Source organism: Rhipicephalus microplus, chromosome X, assembly GCF_043290135.1.
Source record: "Rhipicephalus microplus isolate Deutch F79 chromosome X, USDA_Rmic, whole genome shotgun sequence".
NCBI classification, from domain to species: Eukaryota; Metazoa; Arthropoda; class Arachnida; order Ixodida; family Ixodidae; genus Rhipicephalus; species Rhipicephalus microplus.
In genome coordinates this window covers 184,973,140-184,991,394 of record NC_134710.1, presented here as the reverse complement: position 1 = coordinate 184,991,394, position 18,255 = coordinate 184,973,140, and the positions used below count along the sequence as shown (strand labels likewise).

Here is an 18,255-nt window from a genome sequence, read left to right as displayed (position 1 = left end):
TCAAACCGCGACCACGCTCTTTTCAACAGATCAGGGAGATAATCGAGAAACGTGTAAAATACGACCTCCACTACTCGACTGTAACGTCATACTTAACCGGTGATTTGGTACCGAAAGGCTTGTCTCTCAAGCTTAATCCCGCAATGACAACATTAAATCGAGAAGAATAAGCACAGTGGGAGAAAACACTTCATGAAGCATCGCTGCAGCTCATGTAGACTATTATTCAGCACAGCGAACGAAAATCTCGTGAACTTAAGGAGAATGAACTGTCACTTAGACGTCAATCTGATCTCAGCAAGAAGGACATTACTGATCTCGAGAAGTATGAAACTAAAAAAAAAAACAGCTGTGACAAAAGAGCGGAGGCGTCGCAAACTAGAGCGGGATGGGGTAATTGAGACAATTACTACACATGAAGCTATACCGGCGACACCGATAAATATCGACCGGGATGTGGAATTGGCGCCTCCGAGTGTAATTAATCTTTCTTCAGCACAGCTATCTGCGACCGAAATCAGACTGCTTTCAAAGGGCCCCACATTCTGTCCGGCGAGTGGAAAATTCAGTGAATTCCAATTGTATCAGGAGTTAGATAAATTTGCTAGAAATATGCGCCTACATGCTGCAGGAGTACTTCCATGACAATGAACCGATCCGAACAGTATTGCCTGGTTCTTCAGAAAAACTTGTACACCACCTGAACAGCGGGACAGACACCTACACATGTGTATATCGGCAGTACAAAAAGACATCATAGCGGCTTGTTCAAAAACAAGGCGCTATAGAAACAATCTCTTCCCGGAAGAGCGTAAGTCACTGGAGCTCCTATATAAGCCGTCGAGTGGATTTGGTAATCAAGCCTGCGGATTAGGGTGCACGATAGTAATATTAGATAGAACTGATTACCTGAGAGAAGGCTATCAGCAACTGGAGGACAAGAACTTCTATCCAGAACTCGAAGATGACCCCGCTAAATTATTCGAATCAGAAATAATCCGTTAACTAAATTTACTGCGTAAGAATGGAAAAATCGCGGCTGATATGCCCAAGGCAATGCAACCGATTCAGCCTGCTCCAGGCCGGTTTTACTTGCTCCCTAAAATACACAAAGCCAACCATTCCGGTCGTCCTATTGTTTCAAGCAACGGCACAGTAACAGAAAGAATGTCAAGTGCGCTAGATTTCATCATTGAGGATATTGTTCCAACTATCCCGTCATGCATTAAGGACACTAACCACTTTCTCCGTGAAATCAGCGGACTCGAGGTTCGCAACGATAGCACCCTTGTTACAATGAATGTAGTGTCACTTTACACGAACATCCCACAGTCAGACGGGAATGACGCAACAGTCGCAGCTTTCAAGAAGACCAGCGTGCCGGTGCGCTTACATGAGGACCCGCTGTCGACTTTACGGAAGTTTGTACTCAGCCGCAATAATTTTGAGTTCGATAATAAGCACTTTCTCCAGAAAAAACAGTGCAGCTATGGGTACAAAGATGGCTCCTAATTACGCGAATATTTTTATGCCATCTGTTGAAGAATCATTTCTTGCAAGCAGAACACTGAAGCCTGTCGTTTACAAAAGATTTTTGGTCGATATATTCATTATTTGGCACCACGGAGAGGAAAGTCTGCTGTCATTCATAGATTTTAATTCAACTCACTGATCAATCTCGTTCACACACACCTACTCTAAGTCAACTATAAACTTTCTCGATGTCACTGTTCAAAATAATGAGAAACGAATTGGCACGGACCTATAAAAAAACCCAACGGATCGTCATCAATACCTACATTTTAAGAGTAGCCATCCACATCACTGCAAGACAGCCATCCCATACTCGCAAGCACACCGATACCGCCGAGTTTGTTCGGACATGTTAGATATCGAAGGCCATGCCAAGGATCTTAAAACGGCCCTTGTGGCAAAAGAGTACCCAGAGAAAATCATCGATGATGCTATAAGCCGGGCACGTAGTTTAGAGAGGAATGAAATTTTGTCGGGCTCAAAACCACGCAATTCAAAAAACCAAACTAACCTTGTCATCACATACTCGTCCACACTACCACACCTCAACAATATCCTTTCAAAACATTTTAACATTATACAGCATAGTGCGCGTGTATCCTCAATTTTCACAGAGCCGCCGCGGAAAGAACATAAAAGACATCCTAGTTAGAGCTAAGACGACCGAGTCTGAAAGCAGTGAATGGGGTTGTAATCCATGCGGGAAACAACGCTGCCAAGTCTGCAAACACACGACTACAACCTCTGTTGCCGAGGCTTCGTTCTCAGACTTCACATTCAAAATTAAAGACACGCTGTATTGTGCCAGCTAGAACGTAAAATATATGCTGCATCGTGATGTCAGTGGCCAGCAATATATCGGTCAGACTGGTACGACATTCAGATTACAGTTCAATAGCCACGGAGCCCACGCACGCAGTCTGCCAAATCTGCCTTTTTTCAAGCATCTCAACTTGCCAGGGCACTCATTTGAGAAAACATGAGTCACCCTCCTACCGTCAGGCTTCCGCGGGACTTGTGAATGGACACAAAGGGAGTCATACTTCATCCACAAATTCCAAACACTAACACACGTAACTTAGAAGTGTGGCAGCTTGGGATAGTTGGTATGGCATGACGATAGTTATAGCGCGAGAACAAAACGACGACACAGAGACAAGAGACATGACACAGAGAGACACAGAGACACAGAGACGTGTCTTTCGTGTCCTTCTTGTCTCTGTGTCGTCGTTTTGTTCTCGCGCTATAACTATCGTCACTAACACACGGTATCAATGAAAGCATCGGCAACCTATCGTTCCTGAGGTTGTGCAGCGGAGAGATGGGACAGGAATCGAGCCTGGTGTAAATTTCATTTTTAATTTTTTAATCTTCTTAAATGTTTTTAATAACTTTAAATTACAAAAAAACCTTTTTTAACTGCAACTGTTACTTTTAAAAATAATATTATTACTATTATACCATGCTATGCTCAACAGAGGTGCCCAATAGTTATCGGGGGAATGGACCAACCGAAAAAAATTTTCATGTACTATTCGTATATGTACCTTTGTTGTGTGATTTTAATTTCTTTATCACTTTATTAATATTATTATCATAATTAGTGCATTTTTGTGTTACTTCTTGTCTGTCTGCATTTCTCTGAGTTTCCAGATTTGTACACACATCTCTCACACCATATCACCTATTCCATTATGTCTATATTTGTTTCATTTTTACTGTTCACCTTTCTTTATATTTTCTTTGCCATTCTGTTTAAGTTATGTTTGCCTTATTATCTGTAAGTGGGAGAGCCCAACCAGCACTAGCCGATTTTAACCACAGGCGCTTCGGGGAGTGGTACAAAAGGGCTGTAGACACGCACGCAGTCATATTGACAACGTGTGCCTTCCAGCCCTAGATGTCGGCTTTACTTTCCAAACGGCCTTTTGTGCTTTCACAATCTTCACCCCAAAATCGGATCCCGCCGCCCCTCCACCCACATATGGAATGTGTCAGTAGATTTTCAGCGAAAGCGAAACACGTGTCTCTCCTTTTTCTAACTGACCACAGAAGAGGCCGAATCAGCCACTCTCTCTGCCGGAGTCCCTCGTCTTGCTACAGGCTCCCCAAGCTCACCCACAATGTCCCTCCATGACCTTCAAAGACGCGTCGTGGAAGCCGCCCTATCCCCCTCTTCCTTTCTCTTCCTACCCCCTGTTTCTTTTTTCCTTTTCCTTTTTCTTTTTCTTTTGTTCTTTTTGGTTTGCTCCAGTGAATGAGACGAAGATAACTGTTCGGCACAGCATATGTCACCACTGTACCACCCCTATCTAACCTACCCCTATCTAAGCACCTGAATGCGACAGGACATTCACTCGATAACCTAACAGCAACCATATTAGAATCTGGTTTTAAGTCTCACCATGAACGGGAAGCACGCGAATCATTTCTCATCTACAAATTTAAAGCACTGTCATTCGGCATTAACGAAAGCGCAGGAAAGCTCACGTTCCTGGGCGCACGTTCAGCAACGGGATCACTATGTCACGGACAAGGCTAAATTCCCTATCACATGTCTGCAGCTTTCATCAGTTTTCAGCCTGTTACATACAATTCTGTTATATTTCGTTCTCATGAATGCCATGTATCTCACTTTTACCAAAGTTTTTTTCAAATCACCATCGCCACATATTGCTGTTCTCGTTGCTTTACATCTGTTTTTTTGTTAATTCTTTTAGCGCATTGTTGCTGGTTGTTTACCTATGTTTCTTGTTAGTTCATCAAGTTGTTTTAACGCAATATTGTTAAATGCATTCGTGGTACATTATCACCCTTGTTATGTTGATCCTTTCCGTGACTATGAAAAACGCCTTTTTTTGCTGCGCAGACTTCACCGTATGTTATCATTTCGTGATATAGTCTTGTCATTATCACATCGTGCTCTTCCGCATGTTGATTTGTGTGCCACTGTCATATATGTGACATTTGATATTAAATAGACACGTGTTGGGGGCCCCCAATGTATATAAGCAGCACGTTGACATTTGCAATGTATTCCCTGACGAAGGCCGGACCCCGGCCGAAACGTAGGAGCAATAAAAGTTTTCGCACGTTTGTCCGCTCAAGCCAATTTCTATATATATATATATATATATATATATATATATATATATATATATATATATATATATATATATATATATATATATATATATATATATATATATATATATATATATATATATATATATATATATATATATATATATATATATATATATATATTATATATATATATATATACCTAAAGTCGCCAAAGCAAAGTTCGCTAAGGAATGCTTCACGGTTAATGAAACAAGCGAGCGCGAAGGAGTGCAAACACTCAGACAGGACAAGCGCTAACTAGCAAGTGCATATTTTTAATTCGAAACACACAATTGTATATGCATAACACACATGTAGGTAATCTCAAACCACCCATGTTATCATCCACAACATGATATACCGAAAAAACCACTCTCATAATCGATGGCACACAACCAAAAAAAAAAAAAAAAACACGTGCTAAGCCCCCCCCCCCCCCAAAACTAAGCAAACGTAAAAAGAAAACGCACTGGGTTATGTTACGTCCAAAAAAAGCGAATTCGCATCTTTGAGTATATAGAACAGGCGCTTGACTGACGCACTTGTCACCTCCTTTATTGATTCGAAACGCTTCCATTATTTCTCTTTTCGTCCATACCCAGTGCTCTCGTCGCAACATAACCCGGTGCATTTTCTTTTTACGTTTTCTTTTCTTAGTTTTTGGATAGCTTAACGTGTTTTTTTCGGTTGTGTGCCATCGATTATGGAAGTGTTGGGAGTGGTTTATTCGGTATATCACGTTGTTAATAGTAACAGGGGTACTTTGAGATGAACTACATGATTGTTATGTATATATAAGTGTTTGTTTCCAAATAAAAATTTTCAGTTGCTAGTAAGCGCTCGGCCTGTGTCCTTTCTAATGGGTGTTCCTTTTGGCGTTTGTTTCATCATGAAATTATACCATGCCCAACAGGCAGTCATCCTGAAGAAATGCTTCACATTTAAAAACTACGCCCTAAAGGTACTGACGGTGCCCTTTTTAATTACGGAAGACTTCTCCAATAATTAAGACAGACAACCTATTAAAGGTGACCACGTCGGTCGCTCGCACATGTGAAGCTTCTTCCGTGGGTAAAGTATTTTGCCTCGGTTCTCAGCTGAGCTTTTTGCAGTCAAAACTTCCATGGTGGCCTTGCAATAAAAGCTGTAATCGCCGTGTCACTGTACAGAACATTTAACCTACTTTAACAGCAACATTTTAAGAATAACATACCCTTCCACTACTCTTCGGGGTTCTAAAAACAAGTATGTTCGTGCTCAAGCCAGTACTCTGGTCAGCATAGTGAGAACGGCGCGCACTAATCCGCATGACGATGGGTCGAAAAAATGGTATTCCGTAACAGAAAGTCTGTTTCACAAACTGTATGATTGTAAGATACCTTAGAAAAGCCACCTTCAAGAACTTTTGAAACTTCATTGGCTCGTCGGGCTCGAAACAAATAGATTTTGAACGTCATGTTGGGTTGTTTTCAGTGAAGGTGGTTATTTCAGACTGCGGAGTTATTAGAGCACAAAAATCCTGCACCTTTGACTACGCACTGGTGTGTGTGTGTGTGTGCGTGTGTGCTCAAGAATTGGCATTATTCATCGCCAATTATATAAATTTTCTTTCTTTTTTATTTTCCTGAAGAGTCGAACGTTCCCGAGTATCCTTACTGCGATCCCGTTGACCTTGCAGGTGGGGGGTGTGGTGCTTTTCGGCCTCATGTGTACCATGAAGGAAAGTACCCACCTGAACATATTCTTGTTCAGCATCAGCTATGCTTTCTCTTTCAACGGCCTCCACATCATGTTCTGCAGCTTCTTCTCGAGGCGCACCTTGGAAATCATGAGCCAAGTCTTCTATGTAAGTAGTCTGTGCCCATGCAGGCTTTCTTCCAAAATCGTGGCTGCTTGCTCAAAAATGGAACAAGCAAATTTTGTTATGCCTGCTTTCTGAGATATGGGGCGTATCGTGATACTCTCATATAGGTGGCAACGTAAAAGTATCAAGGAAAGAGCCTTTGGTTGAATTAACATGCAGTTGCTAACTTCCTCGAACCAATATTCCAACCTTAATAATTGTAGGTGTTCAACGTCCCAAAACCACGATTCATTATGCGGGACGCGGTGGTGGAAGGCTCCATAAAATTGGACCTCCGAGGGTGTTTTAACTAACGTGCATCTAAGTCCAAGTACACGCGCCTCGAGCATTTTCGCTTCCAACAGAAATGTGGCGTACCCGACCGTAATTCGATCCTGCGGCCTTAGGCGACATTCAGGGGCGTAGCGAGGGTGTGACACACCGGGCCTGAGTCCGCCCCCCCCCCCCCCGCCTAAAATTTTTTTTGCCATGGCATAGAGATAAAAAAGTTACCATTTCAAGGGGGTGGCCTCCCCGAAATCAAAAAAGGTGCACCCCTCCCCTGAAAAAAATTTCTGAATATACGCGCCTGGCTATATCCCAACCTGTTCCATATACAATAAAGTTTTCTTGCTTTATTTGCTTTACATGCTGTGGCACATGTTGTAAAACCTCAGTCCTGTACACCTAATTGTACTTGAATGAAAACTGGGCAAGTTGGTAACGTTTCGTAACTGGTGAAGGCAAAACAGCGCAAAATAACGGAGACTGAGAAAGAAGTAGACATAACACGAGCGCTGACCAGTGCTTTCACGAATTTTTCTGTCTATGTAATTTGCGCTGTTTTGCCACCACGAGCTACGGCTCCATTGTACAGTTAATAAGCGCATTGAGTGTGTAAGTACACATGTGTTGCAGCTGTAGCTAAGTTGCTTCATTAATATTCTGGATCATGCATGCAATGCACCCTGCACGTTTGAGCCTGTGTAACCTCCTCCTCCTCCTCCTCCTACTCATCATCATCAACATCATCGTCATCGCCGTCATCATTATCATCATCATTATCATCATAATTAGCCTATGTCCCCTGCAGGACAAAGGCCTCTCCCATGTTCCGGCAGTTAATCCGGTCCTGTGCTTGCTGCTGCCAATTTATACCCGCAAACTTCTTAATATCATCTGCCCACCTAACCTTCTGTCTCCCCCTAACCCGCTGGACTTTTCTTAGAATCCAGTCAGTTATCCATAATGACCAGCAGTTATCCTGCCTCCGTGCTACATGCCTCGCCCATATCTATTTCTTCTTGATTTCACCTATGATATCCCTAACCCCGATTGGTTCCCTGATCTACTCTGCTCTTTTCTTGTCTCTCAAAGTTACTCCTATCTTTTTCCTTTTCATCTCTCGCTGCGTCGTCCTCAATTTAAGCTGAACTCTCTTTGTAAGTCTCCAGGTTTCTGCTCCATAGCTAAGTACCGCAAGATGCAGCTGTTATATACCTTCCTCTTGAGGGATAGTGACAATATACCTGTCACGATTTGAGAGTGCTTGCCAAATGTGCTCCACCTCATTCTCATCCTTCTAGTTACTTCAATCTCGTAGTTCGGCTCCGCGGTTATTACCAGTCCTAAGTAGACGTAGCTTTTTGCAGCTTCAAATAAACTATTATCTATCTCGACGCGCTGTTCTCTTCCAAGGTTGATGTAATTCCTTTAGTTTTCTGCAGATTAACTTTCAGACGTACTTTTCTGCTCTCCTTGTCTAACTCAGTAATAATGAGGTGCAATTAATCCCCTGAGTTACTCAGCAATGCAATGTCATCTGCAAAGCGCAGGTTACTAAGGTACTCGTCTTCCTAACTTTTCCAATTCTAGGCCCCTGAAAACTCCCTGTAAACAGGCGGTAAATAGCATTGGGGAGATCGTATCCCCTTGTCTTAAACCCTTCTTGATTGGTATTCTGTCGCTTTCATTATGGAGCATTATGGTGGCAGTTGATACTCTATAGGTTTTTTCCAGGATGTTCTAGAATCTATACATGCTGGATACAGTATGTATAGATTGCTATGTCGCAAATGAGTGATCGACGAATGCGTTTGAGTCCTCCAACGTGTACCGGACGTACTATTTCATCAAAATGGTTGAACATGATGACTCGAGACATGAGTATCACCGAAGAAAGGAAGATAAAGAGAGAAAAGGAGGACTGTGCAGAGAATTTATGTATATAAATGAGTGGTCTGCTTACTTTCTACGCTCCTTCTTTGGGTGAGACAGAACAATGTAGATACCTGATCAATCAGTTAAGGTTCCTACACTGTGTGAAAGAGCATGGGAAAGAGCAGGTGCACTTGAGCATTAACCGAAATATGGCCGGTTCGTGCCGCACCACATATTTCATATCGGCCACGACCAAACAATGGCAACGTCACTGCTTCGTCTGAGCGTGAGGAAGACGTACCAGCTCATCTTCCATTCCTGTGACGAATATCACGAAACTCTCGTTTCTGCCGAGAATCTGGTGAGTCTTGCCACGTATAATACAGTTCTGTGGTAAAGCACTGAATTTTTGCTCTTTTTTTGAGCAACTCCTCTTGATATTATGTCGCCGAAGCCACTCCCAACGAGAGGGTTATACAAGCTTCGCATGAAAAATGAAATGTGAAGGCAGAGGCTGTCTTGCAAGAGCGTTCGCTGAACGATACTTTTAAAATCTATAGATCAGCACGCAAAACGGTGGGTACGAAAGTTCAGACTCTGTCACATGAGATATCAGACCAGCTCATTTCGATTGGCGATTCGCGGCGTCCTCAACATGGACTTTTTTCCTTTCTGTATGGACAGCGTGATGGGCTGTGAATTTCAGCCCACGTATACACGTAGAAGTGTAAGAGAAATTACTTTTATGATCTGCTTTACTGAGCTGTATACGCACAAGCTATCCCGACTATTCCGACTTGTTGTTGGCGCTGTTGTGTGTGCATATGCTTTGTCTTAATATTCTGTATAAGCGACGTGTGCAGCGCGACATACAGCAGCACAACTGACATTGACGAGAGCAACTTCACTCATTTGCCTCAGTATCAAGGGCTTTTTTAGTCACCCTATTACGACCTGCTGTAAAGAAAGCGCACACTCGTTGTTTGGGCAGAAGTGCCGGCGAACTTAACGGCTGCTCTGCCCCATCGAATTGGCGTAAATAAATGGGGTCGTCGCACAATGCACAGGTATAGCAGTCTAACTGTTGTCAGCGGCACGCAGCTTGTCAAGGTCTTATCGATCTGAAATGAACTTCTCGTGCAAATGAGAGCATATTGTTTGAACTTGGGTAAATATTCCGGTAAAGAAAATAATGCTTGCAACTACTTCATCTACATTGAAGTTGCTGCATGCAAAGAAGACAAGAACAGCAAGTGACTCGCAACCATTTTTTTCTTTTTTTCACGAGACAGCTAATGTAAGCTCTCGCTATTGATATTGTTTATCTGAACGAAGAATCGGGAAGTTACAGAAACATAAACAAGATAACAATTCATCGCACGGTGTTAAAGTAAATTCTCTGTCGTCGATTAGGACAAGTGGTTGACTAATACACTTAATGTACGTACTTGGAATGCTCTTCGAGAAAACATCGAATTTCATAACATGCCAAACAAGTGCAGCGTACGTGTTGTCTTCAAGTCGTTGTAAAGGTCACGTAGAAAAAATCTGGTCCCTATGTTTATACTCGCCATAAATAGCACTTGAAGTTTCTAAATAAATAAAATTATTCGCCCATAGCTAGCCACACTAAAAAAATGTCATTGGACACCTGTATTTTGTGACCCCTTGTTTTTGTTTCGGATAAAGATAAGCACAAAAAGCAGCCGGGGCTTTACATGCAGGACTAAAAAAGCGCGCAGATATGTGTATTAGTGAGCCATTTGTTTTAATCTGCAGTGACAAATATTTTTAAACTTTCTGTCAAGTATTTTCACACTGTTTCTGTCTTGGTAACTTACCAGCTAGATATTTTGTCCACAGTTTTAAAAAATAAACAATTTCTGCAACTTAGCGCCTGTTTGTTACCTTCATTCTTTCACTTTGTCCTTCCTGAGCTTCTAAAGTTCAGCATGAATAGTCCGCAACTTGCTGAACTAGTTCAACTACTTTGTATAAAGAAGGGAGCAAGAGCTATAAGCAAGAAAACGGAAGTTGTTTGCCGTGAGCCCGTATGTCATGCCCACTGATTGTTGGAAAAATAAACTGAGCTCACTCACCCAAGAAATCTGTTTTTCGCTTAGGACTCACTCGAACTCCGACTCACCAAAATTTGCTTAGCTGTACTCATTCGGACTCAGAATTACGAATATTTTCGCTAAGCCGACTCACTCGTACTCACACTCGCCAAAACTTCAAGTGGACTCACTCGGATTCAGAACCATGAATATTTTCCTGTCCCAGACTCACTGGGAATCAGACTGAGCAAATTTTTCCTCAAGCGGACCACTAAAATATACCTAAGCTGGATCTATACTCAGATTCATGGCTCAATGTGAGTCTGGTGAGCCTTAGCTTGCCGACCTATGCTCGTCACTGATATGCTGGTTCTGAACAAGACCCTCTCAAGCTTCCACATCATCGAATGCTTCTCTTTCTACGGGTGCAAGTACGATCGCCCAGTGGAACCCAGTCTTGTTGCATTGACGAACGACTCCTCCGTGCAGTCTCACTGGAAAGTGGCACTCGCAGAGAACAAGAGATATCAGGAGTTGACCTTGTGCGAGGACTGGATTGACCCAGATAATTACGTCTCGCTGTTTAAGACACTCACGTGCAAGTTGCAGCACACCTCTAAAGAAGGTTACCATTCGATACTTCTTGGTCAGCCATGCGACCTAGATATGCCGGGCCCTGTGGCAGACCGGCGTGACGGTCCACTTCATCATCGGCAAGCACCATGTCTTGAAGGACACCTAGGTAAAGCTTCAGGAGTACAAGGAGCTTCTAGGCTGCCACCACGCCGACTGTTTCGAGCCGCTGCATACAGCCCTGTGCTTCATACCGACTTGCAGTGTTGATGTCGTTGTGTTTCAAGATGATACACTAGCTAGTCAACGACGAGGTGGGCTAGAAGGACAGTAGACTGAAGAATGAACAGGTTAACGCAGCAACAGTGGCTGCGACTGGGGTGTGCAGTCTGAATTTATATTTAGCCTAGAAAGTTCCAATTACGAAAAACATGTTGCTTACTTTCAGCTTGTCCTTCGCTAGGTAGCATGAACACTTTTTCTTTGCCCAGACATTGCAAGATGCCGCCAATGGAATGAGCTCAGAGTTCCATCGCAAGGGAAGCTTAGAAACTACGGTAACCTGATGTTGTTATAGTAACAAACAACATCCCGCCGGTCCATACCATTTTATTTACACAGAGAGACTTCAAAATGAGATTCCCTGACTTGTCAGAACTTGAGCGAGAGCTGGTGCTTCCAATCGAGTCTCTGGCCACCGTTCCTTACAAAACACTCCAAGACGCACCTTTTTCTCATTACGAGAAGGGAACTTGCGGAACGACAAGAGCACTTGCCCCGACCAGTCAAGCATCCCTGGACTGCGCGAACTTTTTTTTTCGGTTGACCAACACAGTCACTCAAAGATAACAAGAATGCAGCGACAGGTCATGGGATCGAATCCCGGCTTCGGCGGCTGCATTTCCGATGGAGGCGGAAATGTTGTAGGCCCGTGTGCTCAGATTTGGGTGCACGTTAAAGAACCCCAGGTGGTCGAAATTTCCGGAGTCCTCCACTACGGCGTCTCTCATAATCATATGGTGGTTTCGGGACGTTAAACCCCACATATCAATCAATCAAGGATGCATCGACATCAGTTCAACGACGGGGATCACTTCCACAGCTTCAAAAATAATCAACAGCTAACCGCACGAGCAAAACGAGACAGCTCGAAACGCGCTCAAGCCAGAGAAAGCAAGTGATGGAGGCTTTTTGTATGCACATACGAACCATGCAAACAAGAAAGCCAGAGGATAAATGGCAGACAGTACCTCGGAGGGGTTTTGTCACTGTAATGAGCTATTTACGGTGTGACGGTTTAATTCGGCTTTAAAAAAAAAAGAGCGTAGAAAAGAGAGAAAGTTATTGCTGGTGTTTAGTGTCCTAAAACCGCCATATGATTACGAGAGACGCAGAAAAAAAGAAACGAAAACCCCATAATAACATCAGTTTCCATTCTAGGTCACGATATCTTCTAACATTACACTTATCCAGTCGTAAGCCAGCGCACTTCACCGTCATTTTCGCTCGCAGTAGTTCTGGCGAGCGTCGCTGCGTGCTGATGCGATTGGCAGTGGTGTAGTGACTTCACTGTGCGATTTAAATATTCGGTCAATTGATACCAGTGCTTTGAGCTATTCTAATAATTTTCGTAGATATCAGTCGGTTCAAGTCTATTCTCGCCGTTCCTGAGTCGATAGAGACTGTGAAACACCTATGGCGCATACCCGCATTCCATGGGCCGTGTTAGGTGGACCTCATGTGACCGAAGGAAAACGTTTCAGGGCGTACTTTATTTGTGGGATGACCTGCAAATGGCGTTCGTGTTACAGTAATGATTGACATGCTCATTTTGATATATACGTAGTAAAAAATATGGGCGCGTCAGCGTAAAGTCGTAACGCGATAGATAGAAACTGTAAAAAAATGTCCTTGGTACGCCAACTTCCAAGTTGAAGAAGGCTTGGTGCTTGTTGGAGGACTATAGTGGCTGTAGATCCTAATAGAATGCGATAAATAAGGGTGTAAGGTAGGGAAACACGATGTGTTTAATGTTATTCACCGCGTATTTACAGGTTGTTTTCAGGGCCTAGATTGGGAAGAGTTAGGGACAAAAAGTTAATGAAGTGTATCTTGATAACCTATGATCAGCTGATGACAATGATTTGATGAGTAACTTAGGACACGAATTAAAGCTCGTTATTAAGAAATGGACAGCGTTAGAATAGGTCTGAAAACCAATATGCATAAAAATAAAGTAACGAGCAACAGTACTAGCAAAGAAGAGCGACTTGCGTTATAAAGGGTGAGACTCTGAAAGTCGTAAAAGAATATGTTTACTTAGGACACGTATAGCAACCGCGGAGCCGAACCATGCAAGCAAAATAATACAGATGGAGAAGAATGGAATGGAGAAAATTCGGCAATCATTCTCAAATCATGAATGATAATGTACCACTAACCCTCAAAAGAAAAGTATATAACCGCTGCATCTTGCCAGTATATACTTACCTACGGAGCACAAACCTGGATGCTTACAAAGAGGGTTCAGCTTAAATTGAGGACGACGAAGTGAGCGATGGAAAGAAAAATGATAGGTGTAACCTTAAGAGACCCGAAGATAGCAGAGTGGGCTAGGGAACAAATCATGGTTAAAGATATCATATAAATTTGATATCATATATATGTATAATATGTTGTTGCGGGTGTGAAATGGCAGCAGAAAGCACAGGACCGAATTGACGGGCGAAACAATGGAGAGGCCTTTGTCCTGCAGCTGACGTAGTCAGTATGATGATGATGATGATAATGATGATGATGATGATATAGTTGAAATCAAGAAGAAACATGGGTGCGTGTGTTTGTTATCGTTTTTTCTTGTATTTTTTCTCTCTTTTTTCCACCCCCCCCCCCCTGTTTACCAGTCACTGTGAATGGTAAAGCATATCTGGTCCTGCATTCTTGTTAACCACTCTACCTTTCTCGTATCTTCTCTCAATACGCTACACTCGCACCAGTGTTGTGATGTTCCTGCAACGCCGTGATTTAGGGCATCGTTCATACAGCCGTCAAGCACTTCGTCACGTCACCGTCACGTCCAAAAAACGTACAGCATGCTCGATGGATCCAATGACACGGAGTGAAAGGAAAAATATGCCTGCGTAATTGTGTACCTCAGAAAAAACGGATACCCAAAAAACTTCATTCGAGCCGCCACCCGCCGCGTAGAGCAACAGGGGATACGAAAACCCCAATCAACACTAATTGGCAGCCCCCCGAAACGCCTACCGGTCCCATACGTCAAGGAAGGGGTTCGCATCGCGCACCTGCTTTCGTGTACGCTGGGCCGCCTCCTCCCCCGCCCGAAAGACCGGCCAAAAATGGACAGGACCCCCGGTGTCGTTTACAATTAACCGTGCGCCGACTGCCCCTCTTCGTATATCGGCGAGATGAAAAACCTACCGGAATGACTGAAGCAACACGCCAACGATGTGCGGAAGCTCTACAAAGAGCGCAGCGCAGTCGCCGAACATGCTGAGACGTTGGATCACCGAATAAATTTCGAAGCGACAGCCATCCTTGAAAGCGAGCTGAACTGGAGGAGAAGGTTATTACTCGAGTCGTGGCACATACAGAGGACAGCCCATAACATCAACCGCTCTCTCGGAACCCTTCCCTCAGTGTATACACATGGACTGCGCTCCACGGCAAAATGAGAGAGAGGGAGGTGGGGTCATATTCGCCCCACGAGTGCTTTGAAGACGCCGCTGCTACGTAGCTCCGCAGTCACCCCTGACGGAGGAACCAAGTCGGTTTCGAAACGTCGGGTTTCTTCAAAACTTTTGGTTGGAGTCTAAATCATCTCCCAACTTGAAACTTGGTTTTCGTGGCCTCGCACTTCGACGGAAACTTTGTTCTCGCCCTGTTTACATTCAAGTCAAAGAGGCGACGGCTCCGCTAATGTCGACAGAAACACGTTTTATGCAGTGTTGGGTGACTTGTGCCATGGTTACCTAAAGCCAAAGAAACGAAATCAGCCTTATCCATTAAATAAGATAAATGACTTCTTTGTTCTGTAATGTTTGCCTAAACGAAGACTAAACAGTTTAGTACAGATAAAACAAGACCACAACGTTTATATACGGTAGCACGCCGAATTGTAGAATATTCATCACATCGGCTGTCATGACAACCACATTTCTGATTTCGAGATATTGAGCGGTTTTATGAAGTTGTTATTGCTTAGAAACGGAAAGAGTGACGACCGCCCGAAACTCGACAACGAATATGTGGTTGTGAAACGTGCAGGCATCACACTCACTGAAGGCACCTGCATGACCGGTCCATTCTGTAGGGCGGGCCTCCGTCACCGTGCCGGCGACGAAAGCGTAGAGCACCGCTCTGCGTCACTGTCAATGTTTTTTTTTCTTTTTAAGGATATCACGACTAGGAAATCATTTCATGTTACGAAAAGCGGGGCCGTGACGGTGACGCGACGGAGCACATGATGGCTGTGGGAGAGATGCCTAACGTGCATAGCTTTGTGAAGTTTGAATTGGCCTTTCAGTCGCGCTAGTTACAGTTCTACATCTCACCGCCACTGTGCAACAGAGCCACGTAAGCAGTCTATATCAGAATTCACTTGGTGGTTGTCTTGGTCACAAGAGACGAATCGAATGGGCATGGAAATGTGCCGGATGCATAAGTTGAGGCAGCTATCTTTATTTATCTGCAATGCATTTCAGGTTTCACGAGTAAAGGAACTAACCTTGATGAATTTAGTCAGCTGGATAACTGCGGGGACGAGAAAATGTTCCTTCGCCTGAGAGAATTTATGCCACAGTCGTGGTTCTCTGTTGCGCAGACCGTGTTCTATCAGATGACGGCAGCAGTGATGTACGCGGGAGCCTCAATGATGCTGGTTCGGGATTCACCTCAGCTGCCTGTTCACGCAGTAAGTTCCATGCCTTCATCATAAGCTTCTCCCGATAAATGGAAGAGGTACATTCGATGGGCACTGTGCAATAACATTAGTGTTGTATATGTAGGCATAGATGCACGTGCAAAATGTCGCCACCCTTACAGCCTCGGCAGGTGGTTGACCAGCCAAACAGTAAGGGGTGGCCTCGGTTTTCATCAAGGGCACTCTGTGAAGGTGGATGATCATCGAAGCTGTTTAGCACAGGACACAGCGGCGACACAAGATTTTAATATAATAATGGTGGGAGTTTCACATTCCAAAACCACAATATCGGGATGAGGGACGACACTGTGGAGGGCTGCGGAAGTTTAGACCGCGTGGGTTTCTTTAACGCGCACCTATATTCAAGTTCATGGGCCTCTACAGCACTTCGCCTCCATCAGAATGTAACCACCACCGCGGCCGGGTTAGATCCCGTGACCTTCGATTCAGTAGTCGAGCACCATAACAATATAGGCCACCATGGCAAGCCAAAACTGAATTTTATTAAAACGTCCCGAAAGAAATATGAATATACAGAAAGGTTCAGGAAGCCCCATGTGAATACCTTGTATTCTCTTTTAAAGTTTTTCATATGGCGGTTCCTCGTATTCGGATCCTTGGTTGGCTCCGTGAAAGCCAGCTTAATTTCAATGCACGTAGGCACACAAACGCTCATGCAAGAATGCACTGCGATGTTTTGACCATCTCATAAAAAACGTGCGTGCAGTGTCTCTTGGTTTCCACCGGCTGTCACGACATTGCACCCTGTGCTACTAGGATAAGTATTTATAATATTATGGCTATACGTTATTCGTACGTTCGAAGTAGACACTGTTACTGAACGTTTCTTGACGTGTTGCATGATTTCTCGTTTATCGTTTGCTTTTTAGGTGGTCGGAATGGTCACAGGAGGACTTCACTCAATGAATTTCTTTGTTGTCGCCTACAACACCTACATTACGCAAGGAAACAACTGATTTCCTGATATAAAGTGGAAGCCATCGCCGTTCTTTAATACCTACTGTTTTATTGGTATTCGTGAAAATAAAGGGATAATATTGTCAAGAAGGTGAGAGAATAAATGAAATAAATATATTTACAAAATATACAGGGAGAGTCAGAGGCAGCTGCAGCCAAGTGGGAGGTACAACAGCAACAACAACACCAGCGCGATCGCATTCATCGTCTTCGTCGTCTACCTGGTTCTCTCTCGTTGCCGATGTCGTGTAACATATAACCCCCCGCCGCCGATAGCACCGTCTCGGCGCCTAAAGGAAAGTAGCATCATATGCGAAGATGTATGGTTTCAGACGGGACACGTGGACGACGTCAGTGGCGGGTGCGGACGACGACGACTGACTGTCCACCGGAGCGATCTCATATGTGACCTCAGTAAGCCGGCGTAAAACCTTGTAAGGCCTCGAGTAGCGAGATAGGAGCTTCGAAGAGAGGCCAACGTGACGGTATGGGGTCCAGAGGAGACCATTGAACCTGGAGAGTAGGAAACTTCTCTGTGATGGCTATCGTAGCGGGCCTTCTGAGAGAGCTGCGAGCCAAAAAGACGTTCGCGTGCGATTTGGTGGGTCACTTGAGCTCGAGCAGTGGACTCCCGGGTGTATTCTGTAACCGTTTGCGTAGTTGATGGGAGAAGAGTCTCGAAGAGTAACGCTGGATGGCGGCCGAACAATAAATAGAAGGGGGATAAGCCAGCGGTGTCATGGCGTGACGAATTGTATGCGAATGTCACATAAGGCAAGGTACTCTCCCAATCAAGGTGATCTTTGGAAACGTACATGGAGAGCATTGTTGTCAAGGTTCGATTTAGGCACTCGGTAAGACCATTTGTTTGCGGGTGGTAGGCCGTAGTGAGCTTGTGACGCGTCGAACACGAGCGAATGATGTCGCTTACTACTTTAAAAGAAATGAGCGACCACAATCGGTCAGCAGCTGTTGAAGAGCGCCATGGTGAAGAATTACGCAATGAAGCAAGAAGTCCGCGACGTCAGTGGCACAGCTTGTCG

At 44.0% G+C, this 18,255-nt stretch overlaps 1 protein-coding gene across 1 annotated transcript in view; it reads left to right on the top strand.

Moving 5' to 3' along the window:
- LOC119175561 (uncharacterized) overlaps positions 1-17,297 on the top strand; it is a 43,907-nt gene extending 26,610 nt beyond the window's left edge. The window contains exons 2-4 of the mRNA XM_037426467.2: positions 6,338-6,505; positions 16,136-16,225; positions 17,125-17,297. Of these exons, the coding sequence (XP_037282364.2) occupies positions 6,338-6,505; positions 16,136-16,225; positions 17,125-17,211 (345 nt within the window). The 3' untranslated portion in view covers positions 17,212-17,297. The remainder of the gene's footprint in view (positions 1-6,337; positions 6,506-16,135; positions 16,226-17,124) is intronic.
- Positions 17,298-18,255: the final 958 nt, after the last annotated feature.